Raw genomic sequence first — 11,794 nt, 5'->3', positions numbered from 1 at the left:
ATTCACGGGCCTGATTTGGCCCCCGGGCCTTGAGTTTGACATATATGGTATAGGGCATATATGCCCTCGACTTGTACCAATTTCTTTATTTTGGCCCACTGTGTATTTGAGTTTGACATCCCTGGTATAGAGTGACTGATGTTAGTCTGCTCAAACGTTACTCTTTAACCTGCTTTTTACTAACACTAACTGTCACAGGGCAACCCGTGCCCTATATACAAAGACACAAACTGCTTTCTATAACATGCAAAGACTATTTTTTTAATTATGTGGTGGAATTGAAATGATCACTGATTGGTTAGTTGTCTTTCCTGCACTGCTGGTGGCATTTCCCTTGATGAGGAAGTGGCCAAGTGCTATGCAGGAGAGGGGTGTTTCTCCTTATGCTTTGAGTAATTGTCATTGAGTTTTCATTCTGATTTATACTTGTTTAATTGTAACACATTATTGAGAATGATTAGTTTACTGTTTATTCAAGGTGGTTGATGGAAGTATTTATATTAGTAAGTATTTGAGAAGAAATGTGCTAATTGAGTCTGTGCCCAGTGGTAGGATCCACTCCTATTTAAAGGAGGCTGTAGGGACAGGCTAGTGAGTTAGATGTGGGCAATAACACAGGTAACATCCCTGAGGGAGAGCTACAGGGCCTTGGGTAATCAGGGTACAGTCTGAAGAGAGCGCTTATCCATTTGGGTTTTGTTCGTAGTGTTTGCTCAAGTGTTTATTTCATTTTTCATTATTATTATTAGTGTTGTTATTTTCCTGTTTTCACACTGTTCAATCTGTACTGGACTTTGGTGGAGGAGTTTGGGGAAAATAAAAGCCCTTAACTACCATTTCTGACTGTTCTTGGAGCATTGAGGCCGTTCGGGCAACTTCACACTAACTTTATAAAGATGCCCATGGAACATCGGCATGAACCTGCATAGTTTATGGCTGCTCCAACAATAGTGGCAACATTCAACTTTGGAGAAAAACGGAATGTCAAAATACACACCGCGGTGGCTGAGAACAGAGCCATAGAGTAATGGTTGAGACGAAGCAGTGAAAGGTCCTGAAAGATACATAACGTCAGTCTTATGCAATACATTCTGTTGTATGAACACATGGCTGCTGTACTTTATACCTCATACTTTAAATGCTTAGTATGAGGTATGAGGTATATAAAGTATATAAAGTAAGTATGTGATCGTATATGTGGTCTCAGCCTACAGGAAATACGTTTTCTGCGACTATGAGACCCGTTTCTGAATTCGTCTATATAGAATCTCTTTGGCCAGGGGTTCCATTTTAGGTATCAAAAAGAGTGTTTGTTGGTGGTTTGTGAAAGTGACTCTTAATAAGTGTGAGTATAGGGTTTAGCTCTGAATCCCTGTCCTGTAGAGCTTTTGGACAAAGCGGAACCTGCTGGGACCTCCTGACTTGAAGGTTGGGTGAGAAATATATTTCTTCCCTTTTTGAGCAATGCATTGCCTTTTTATTATTTGCTGACTTTATAGGAATTAATTGATTTTTGGAAACTAGAAGATCTTACATTTTTGGTTTGATTACTTTCGGATTACTTTTGACATTGAAAGGAACTTTACATTGCAGGACTAGGAGAAATAGGAGATTGAACATTTTAATTTGTTCTTTGAAATCTTGATTGTTCAATTGAATTAAATTATTATTTTGGTTGATCAAGTTTAAGTCAGATAGAAATATTGCAATTTAACTTCAAAAGCAGTGTTTGTTTTCCCTTTGGTCTGCAATACAGTTGAGTTGTATAAAGAATTTCTGACACAGGTAGGTTATACAGGATCTTTTAGGCCTATTTCTTTTAGTTCTTTAATTAACCCAGACATACAATTGCATGGTTATGATTGTTATAGATGCAAGTGTTGTTGACATTAGGTAATAGGTTGAATGAAATCTGAGGAAAAAGATGTGCAGTGCACAGTAAAATATACTCTAATATGTATCCCTTGAAACCAAGGGTACAAATGAAACCAAATCTATTTGGCTCCATTTGTACACTCCCAGAGTTGAATGAAGTTGAATGAGGATTGGTGTGGTGGCTGGGGTAGGACTGCTTCATGATGGGGGGATCATCTGTGATGTGACCACCATGCTGAGTGTTTCTTCCACAGATGGACAGTAAATGCACACATTATGCAGCATCATGCACACCTTACATTAGATCCCTTTCTTAGTATCAACACTTAAACTATATGGGTGCTCTCTCTCTCTCTCTCTCTCTCTCTCTCCCTCTTCTCTTTATCTCTCCTTTAAACTAAAGGGCTGTGCACTCTATCTCTCATTTTCTCTCTTCCTCTCTCTCTCTGCCTATCTCATATGGTACACTGTTGGTGTAATGAATGTTATAAAGATGGAAGACAACACACAATCTTACAAGGAGGCACACACACACACACACACACACACACACACACACACACACACACACACACACACACACACACACACACACACACACACACACACACACACTTGTGCGCACACATACACACAGACACATCCGTTGGTAATCTAATTTTTAAAAATGGCAGCAATCTCTGAGTTCCATTTGGGCGAACTGGATGACTTTGAGCTCCAGATGCTGATGTTCCCCCAGAGTCGTTACTCTGATGGAGCTGATGCTTAAATGTCTCCGTGGAGACACACACCTCCTCTCACGCGCACGGTGCACACACACACACACATACACATGCACACACACGCACGCACACACACACTCTCTCTCTCTATCTCTCTCACTCCCCCCCTCTCTGTGGAGGCAGGATTAACCTGACGGTACAGTGGAATACATCCAGTGCTTCTCTCTGCCCGCCTGAGGAAGCCAGTTTATCCCTTCACAGCAGCTCTCTGTTCAAAGGGGCAGCCGTCAGGGATTAATGACGTGTTAAAGGGGTGTTCGCGGAGGATTTAGACACAACTCGCTGTAATGAGGGGAGGCTTAAAGAACAGTAGAACAGTGGTTAATGGCGCCTACTGAGGCATGACTAGTTGGACACTGAACCCTGGCACAGAGGAACCATACCGGTGCTGTCTGTGTGGAAGCCGATGTGGTTAAAGGGTCAGGGACTCAGGGTTTGTTTCTGTCTGTTTTGTCTTATTGGGCCTATGAAGTAAATAAACACACAGCTACCGTCACACCAGCAGCTGTGTTGGCCTATACATCTTAACCACTTTAATACTTCTATACTCGGTCCGCTCCTTTTCCCCATCTCAAATATCTTCGACAAAAATAGCCGATCTACAAGCTCACTACGAATTGCACCACAACACGTTGTGATCTTGTTATGTATAGATGTATACAGTTTTCACAGAGTGTTTCCCCGGGTCGCTAGGGCTCGTGTGGAATGTAAAGTGCCAGGTACCTTTGTGTGTGGGATGGGTTTAACATGTTTAAACACTTGTCAAGCAGCATCTGAATCAGTCCATGCGGCTGAGTTGGTTAGGGTCTTGGATGAGAGGAGGGTTGAGCTAGGAGGTGAGATGCTTGTCGGATAATCAGTTACAATGATGCTGTTGCATGGATAAGTTGCTGTAATGTACCATGAGTTTTGAGGGGTTGTGAGTGACACGGCTTGTAATGGATGATATAGTCCCTTGGTACAGTATATACTTATATGTACTCCTTAAAAATATAGCCCAACTTGATCCTTTGACTTTTGACGGTGCCGAAGGGACATTCATGTGCTGTCAGGTCAAGGGGAAGCTCAGAATGCAAAGTGTCTGCCAATGACTGATTGGTGCATTTGTAACCCTGCAAAAACCCTGAGTATTCATTTAACTTCACCTTTGCAACAGCGTTGAATACTGCAGGAGGATAACACGCATGCATGCACACACGCACACACACACACACACACACACACACACACACACACACACACACACACACACACACACACACACACACACACACACACACACACAGTACACACACACACACAGTACACAAAGTACATGGGGAGAGGGAGAGAGAGAGAGAGAGAGAGAGAGAGAGAGAGTCGTGAGAGAGAGAAACGGAGGGAGGAACAAAGAGGCAGAGCTGCAGTGAGATTAAGAGACATGTAGAGGTGCTGATCAGTGCACTGAGCCAGGTGTTAAGGCCTGGTTGTCTTGCCCTCAGCTCCCCTCCGTCCCCCTCCCCACCCCCCTCCGCCCTGCAAGCCGACCTTCCACCCCCCCCCCCCCCTCCCCAATCCCTCCACCCCAAGAGAAGACACTCTGCCCCCGTGCACACATCCACCCAGCCCTACACATCTACACTGAAAATCCTCCTCCTCTGCAATCTCCCGTGCATCAGCTGCCAAATGAAGTTCCTCTTTAGGAGAGAGAAAAGAAAGAGAAAAAATACAAGCCCCCGGCCGTCGAGTCGTCTGAAGCGCCGCGGCAGGCGGAGAAGGCGACCCTCGTGTTGAAGCCAATAATCCGGCGTCGAGGCTTCAGGTGTGCAGAGGGCCATGATTGACAGGGCGGGATATGAGGCCCTCGCCTCACTTGACATTTGGGTTTCATAAGGTCTGGAACAAAAGGCAGGGGCAAAATAATCAGAGAGGAGCGCAGGCAAATAAATCTGTTTATTCCCCCCTCACCTGCCTCCCCTCCCTCCCGCATCTCCACACATATCCCTCGCCCTCCCACATCAAAGCGCAACCCTCGGAGAGTAAAAGAGGGAGGGCATGATATTACCTTTTCCAAGCCTTATGTGGAACCACGCACAGCGACAGCGGGTCACTTTGGGCTCTGTGCTTACCTGAGATATTAGTTTGTATATGTGAGCTAGATAGAGATGTGTATTTGAGTGGGGTGTGCGAGTGTCTAGGCCTATACAGTGTGTGTGTGTGTGTGTGTGTGTGTGTGATGTGTGTGTGTGTGTGCGTGCGCGCGCGTGTGTGCGTGTGTGCGTGTGTGTGTGTGTTTGCGTGAGAGAGAGGGAAAGATGCAGAGACAGAGGCAGACAGAAGAGAGACAATGACAAGGTGTCATTTGTTGAATGTTGTGCTCAACCATTTGTATATATTATCTATATGAAATGTGTTTGTGCATGCATGCGTGTGTGAGAGAGAGAAAGACAGAGAGAGAGGGATTATAAATCAAAATGTAGGCCTATACTTTCAAAAACTATAACTTACAATTACAATGAAGATCAATCAAATATTAAATTCCAGTGTGGCAGGCTCAATATAGGCTACAGTGGATATTTTATTAGCCTATTTAAGAAGAGAAACAGATCAAATGAATTCACTCCATGAAATAAATATTTCAGCTCTGAAAAAAAGAGAAGAAGACATATGTACACTTATAAGGCCCATCTGTCTATTTGCCCTGAAGTTTATATAAAAACATACTGTAGGTCACGGCCACTTTGTAGATTAATTCCCGTGCCATCTTTTAGCAGCAGCTCGGCTCCTGAACCCCACGTGGGGGAGTTCATATAAATCGCATCCTTTCAGAGGTGATTGGACAACAAGCTGATGATTGGCAATGGAATAGCTCGAACGCGGTGTTTTGGGTCGTCACCATTGGTTGCCTTTAACGATTGCTCCGCCCCACAGGCCACCCACCGTCGTCTTCGAGGTGCGCAGAGAAGTCGGGAAGATGTAGTTCTTTACTGGAGGAGCGTGTCTGTCGTGTGTATCGTTGGCTAATACGAATTAAACTACACGTCCCGACAACGCGATGTATGGGCACTTTTAATTGTTATGAATATATAATTGCATTCATACGACTGGTTGCTTCTACATCTGGTCTTCTAGGGGGCAACGTACTACAATCACTGTCTGAGCGGTGATCACTGGATATGGACATCACCGGAGACAATCGGAAATAATCATTAACGCGTAGCCTATGACAGGCGCGCGCATGGACAAACGCGCTGTCTGACATCAACGGTTCTCACTTGTGAATAAAGAATGAAGTAGGTATATTTGGAAGTCAATTAAACGCGAAATTATAGTCACAAAATAGAGGACTCTATTAGTTCGAAGAGAAATTGTTTCGTAGTCTCACACACGCCGCGCTCTTGCCTGGAGCGCCTGGGAGCGAAATCAAGAGCACGCACCACGGTCGGTAACCCGTGCGTTATAATGCGAGTATGGTGAATGGACTTCTGGCCTCTTAGCATGACGGACAGTCAAAGGTTGGATGATATTTCTACACCGAATGGAGTCGGCACATCCGCACATCCTGCACTGCACCGCCGTTAACTGGCCGTTGGCGCACAGGACACATCGGTGCTTTTGACCCTTCCGTGTGTTTCGGTGGAGGAAGTTTGCAATACATTTTTTAATGATTCGAGATCTGAGCAAGATGTACCCCCCCGCACGCCATCCGGTAAGTAGCCTAGTCTGCAGTGGGCAGTAGTGTATTGTGTATAACTGTTACTGACTGTTTACTGTATATAAAACAACACGTGATGCAGCCCAACGGCGCATCACTTTGGATCAAGTTTATATAGCCTACAACCGCGCGCTTGCACGGACATTGTGGAAGTGCTCGCTTTGTGTGTGTGTGTGTGTGTGTGCGTGTGTGTGTGTGTGTGTGTGTGTGTGACTGACTGACTGACTGACTGTGTGTGTGACTGTGACTGTGTGTGTGTGTGTGTGTGTGTGTGTGTGTGTGTGTGTGTGTGTGTGTGTGTGTGTGTGTGTGTGTGTGTGTGAGTGAGTGAGTGAGTGAGTGAGAGAGACAGAGAGAGACTGTCACTGACTGGACCTATTATTTGTGTTGATTTGATGCCTTCCAAGATCCCCCACCAGACTGGACAGCCATTCAAGTTCACCATCACCGAGTCGTGCGACAGAATCAAGGAGGAGTTCCAGTTTATTCAAGCCCAGTATCACAGGTAATACAATATGCAGATTGGTGAAGACCTCACTTGATCAATGTAACATGTAGTTACAAAATACCACAGCAGGCTTATACCATGAATTCAGCATCGATTGTAATAGCTTTTCTAGGACAATTATTGCTGTTGGCTACGATTAACCAAAAGAGTAAAACTATAAGTGGCACCACTGTGTTTGTGTTTAATTTGCTAGTCAATAACAACATTTGTAAGGTCATAGACTACAGTAGGCTTGAAAAGCTGGAGAAAGTGTTTGCGTGTTCATCGTTTGTTCATTTCAATGATCTTGACCAGTCAGACCCCTTTAAAAACAGTACATTACCCAAGCAAAAACAGTATTGTGTTTGGAGCCATGAACACAGGCTGTACAACTAGTTAGTATGTAAAGCTTATGTCTAATACTGGCCTAACCACACAGGTAAGCCTAAATCTTTCCTATGCACCCACCCCCCCCCCTCCTCTCTCTCTCTCTCTCTGCTTCGAAAGCAAGTGGTGTGAAATGCCTTTTCGCCGACGTGATGAAGTGTGAAATACATTGCTCAGGGCAGAACCGTAAGCAGACGAGACGCGAGCTTCTCCCAATGAATAGCAATAACCCCCCCTCCCTCCCTCCCAGATGGTTATTGTCCAATCACCTTTTCAGATGAACCAATCGGTGGCTGAACGCATCAAGCCTGATGTTTATTGCATGTGCAGTGCTGTGGAAGTGCAGATCAAATTTCTCCACATGACAGGAGTGTTATCATAAACACCCAAAATGCATTCATTTGGTAAGAAGAAAAAATAAAGAAAGGTCTGCAACCTTTCTTTTCTGATATCCTACTTAGCACGTGTTGAATTCCCCACAATAGTTTAATCTTCCATTAAACTTAAAATGTATTCTAATACAAATTTTTCTCTATATATATATTCTTTATGAGGAACACCCTTCACTATTACAATAGTAGGCCTACTCATAAAAACATATTGTTATATTAGTGCCAATGCACAACACACTTATGCATTGGCATTGGCACATTCATCCTGGCATCTCTTTGCGGATATCATTAGAGCTACAAATTCTCAAAATTGTTCAAACATTTAGTTATTTAAAAATAACAAAAATAGTGAATAGTGTAGATTTATACAAGCTCAAATAATACACAGTTAATTGCTGTGGCTTCATGCCTCGCATGTACTTTTTCCTATAATATAATTATGAGTAATTAATGCATATAGACATATAAAAGGTTAAAGCATGTTTTAGGTTAAAGCATGTTTAAGCACATATAATAAATCCATATTTCCATTTAGAAATGAATGCTGAAGATGTGAGACAAAGCCTGGCGTTGCTTATTATTATTAGATTATTTATGACTATCTCTTCAGGTACAGAGTTAAGTTATAGTCTAGACTCTAGAGTATAGACTTAGAGTTATGTTAAAGCTATATGTCCGAGGGACTTCATCTTGTCTTTCTGTTGATTGTGCAAATCCACTGTCACTACTAGAATTTACAATGAGGGTTTGTCTAGACGCCTATTGATCACTTAATGACTGCACTGTACCTGCCGTATATGTTATGTATGCGTTCCTTTACGGGAAACAACGGCTCGTTCCAACTAGTTAACTGAGAAAGATTAAAAATAACTCCTTTTCATTTGTCTTATGACCATTCCTTCTCTCTCGCCTTGGATTCAGAAAAAATAATTGTGTTGCTAAATGGCAAGTTCCTCACTTTCTTATCAAATAATGTGAGAATGATCTTTATTCTTTAAACTTGCATCCGGAATTTAAAAGCACAATTACATTGAATTGTTACTAGTTTGTCAATAACAAACAATTGTTTTATTTGAATGTCATCATGACAGCATCATTTTGTCAGAATGTCACATTTCAAATCTCATCTCTTTCATGTCTAAGATGTCTTTGTTGATCTTTTCAAATCAAACCTCTCCGATAGACACATTCCACGTTCTGTAGATAATCATATTTCCATAATTATAATGGATGCCGGAAATATTGTCAATTTGTGTGTGTGTGTGTGTGTGTGTGTGTGTGTGTGTGTGTGTGTGTGTGTGTGTGTGTGTGTGTGTGTGTGTGTGCGTGCGTGCGTGCGTGCGTGCGTGCGTGCGTGCGTGCGTGCGTGCGTGCGTGCGTGCGTGCGTGCGTGCGTGCGTGCGTGCGTGCGTGCGTGCGTGCGTGCGTGCGTGTACTTGTATGTGTGATCATTAACATAGCAATTCCTTTCTGTCCACAGTCTGAAATTGGAGTGTGAGAAATTGGCCAGTGAGAAGACAGAGATGCAAAGACACTATGTCATGGTGAGCTGCATTTGCTGTGTACAGTATGTCTGCATACAGTATATGTTTATGAGTGTTTGCCTGTGTACACTATAGGGCAGTAATTCCTTTTAAGGTCGAGACCCAAAAGAGAGATTAATTGAATATGAAGGACCCCAATGGAAAGAAACATTCTTGGCTTATAAATCCTCTTAGCAGACCTTGTATTGAAGTATTCAATCAATATTAAAAAACATTTACCAGATCTACAAGTGCACAATGTGTCGTGTTACCCCACGTTGCGAGCTTGTAGACAACTGCTAATAAGGCGTGCTCAAGCCGCACTTTTATTTTCACTACTTCTTAATAATAATATTTTTAAATTTATGGAATTACTTGCATATGTTTATAAAAAATATAAAATGTAATAAAAAAAAGGGAAATTGTGCTATAGGGTATGTCTGTGTGCACATTGCACGAGTAGATTCCTGTGTATGTGCACAGTAAATTCCTCATCATTAATTTCGCGGGCCTGCGGCCCGCTCATCCTAGCGCATCCTCGATGCATGGCAAATGGGAAGAAGGCAATAGCGGGAGGGCGATGCGAGTGCTATACTGTACCCCTTTCTACTGTACTGCACTCCTTAGTATTGTACTGTACTGCACTCCTTAGTATTGCACTGTACTGTAATGTTGTCCTCTGTACTGTACTGTTATTAGTGTTGTTATTATTATTGTTGTTGTTGTTATTATTATTGTTATTACATGGATTATTGTTCTGATGTGAGCTTGTTTGTAAATGAGTGAGTTTACAAAGAAGCTTATTGTTATTATTATGATTATTATTAGTAGTATTGTTATTGTGATTGTTATTATTACATGGATTCCAAAATTGCTAAATATAAAAATATATATATTTTATTATTGACATTTTTACAAACAAATAAATAGGCTAGTTACAGTAGCTAAGCTGCCCACTTAAGCACCCTGACCACACCCAGCACAATGACATTAGCACCCCTGGCTAGTTACAGTAGCTGCCCACTTAAGCACCCTGACCACTGCAACAATGACGTTTTGTCTGTAACTATATACCCCCTTTACCCCCTGTGGCACCAGGCCTGCAAATCCAAAAGTAGTGTGAATATTTCCACAGCCTAATTACTAAAGGATAAACTATCAGTCTTCTCCGAAATCTGTCAATCTTTGTCAACTCAGCACGTGTTGACGCATTGTAAAAGTAGTGTGAATATTTCCACAGCCTAATTACTAAAGGATTGTGACTGTGGGGTGACAGACATACAGTCTGACATACAATAGGCTACACGTGTGCACAGTTAATAAACAATGACCTAATATGTCCAGAGTTCTTAAATTAACATAGTTGGATTTTAACAGAAAGACAATGCCATAAATCAGTCAAAGTGAGTGACAGACTCAACAGTAGCACACAGCATGCAAGGCAGCATGCATGCATGCAAACATGTTTCTCCAGCTGAGATTTATTTAGTGTCTCCATCTCTCTCTGGAAGAGGTTGCACATGACCTATACGGCCACACTGAGGCGCTCCAACACAAACACATGAAGCTTCAGCTGACACAAAACAACACCAAGCTGTTTGTCCAAAACACACAATAACTCCTCTCCCACCGACGTCATGTGTTCATTTATCTTTAGCCATATAGACTCCATTTGACCCAAATCAACACCAATGCTAGCCTGTTTGTCCAAAACACACTATCTGCTCTCCACGTTTCTACTTCGCCACAACCTAATGTTAGTAACAAATCTATTGTTGTAGATTGTGAGAAAGGGATGTCAGAAAGCCAGTTGTCACTCACAGCACAGCACAGCACTGTCACTCCTGTCAGCTAGGGTTGAGGTACAGGGTTGAGCTGCTTAACGACGACACTGTCTGTCAGGCGTACTGTAGTAAATATACTTAGGACTAATATGTGCATGGAATGGATAGTGTGTGAGTCTGGGTTCAGCGCACACTCGCAATTGCGGCTGGAGGGCGACGCGACACACACACACACACACACACACACACACACACACACAGGGCGATGTGTGGGTAAATCACTGAGAGTTGGGAAATGCGCACGCAAGAAGCACGCACAGGCAAATGTGTTCAGAAGTACAACGATTAAGCATGCACAGGCAAATGTTGTCAGAAGCATTCGGTTTCGTTTCTATTCGGTTTCGTTTGCGCGACGGATGGCTGGGCTCTGTGCTGCTAGTGCTGCTATGGAGCAGTGTAGAGTAGGCGTAGCGCAGGCTGCCTTAGAAGGGCGCGTTCACGACATTGAGGGGTAAGAAACCATCCCGGTCACGTGGTTCATGTAACGCGTGTCACTGTGAAGGACTGGCCAGTCAGTCCCCAACATGGCGATTTTGACGTAGGCTGTTGAGCTTGCGCAACAACAGCGTGTTTCACAAAAGTAATATTTGCAAAGTAAATAAGACATTTGAGTGAATGCAATGTAGCCTATGTTAATTCTGGGAGCGTGCAGAAATTATTTTGCATAGAGAGATGTGTAGTAAAAGTGTGGTTCGGTCGGAGATAGACGGCGGATAAACGTGTACCCCCTGTCTATTAGGGTAGCAGGATGTGCAGGAAGGAAAGAGAGCGTATTTAAAATGTTGATCTTTACCTCTTTCTTTCAGTACT

General features: G+C 43.0%; 1 protein-coding gene across 1 annotated transcript in view; it reads left to right on the top strand.

Moving 5' to 3' along the window:
- Window positions 1-6,246: 6,246 nt before the first annotated feature.
- Window positions 6,247-11,794, top strand: part of LOC310872281 (transducin-like enhancer protein 4) — a 47,859-nt gene continuing 42,311 nt past the window's right edge. The window contains exons 1-3 of the mRNA XM_083784043.1: window positions 6,247-6,345; window positions 6,759-6,856; window positions 9,098-9,161. Coding sequence (XP_083640169.1) covers window positions 6,301-6,345; window positions 6,759-6,856; window positions 9,098-9,161 — 207 coding nt within the window. The 5' untranslated portion in view covers window positions 6,247-6,300. The remainder of the gene's footprint in view (window positions 6,346-6,758; window positions 6,857-9,097; window positions 9,162-11,794) is intronic.

The sequence above is a fragment of the Protomyctophum parallelum genome, assembly GCF_964188405.1.
Source record: "Protomyctophum parallelum genome assembly, chromosome: 15".
Taxonomy (NCBI): domain Eukaryota; kingdom Metazoa; phylum Chordata; class Actinopteri; order Myctophiformes; family Myctophidae; genus Protomyctophum; species Protomyctophum parallelum.
This window is presented reverse-complemented; position numbering and strand designations above follow the sequence as displayed.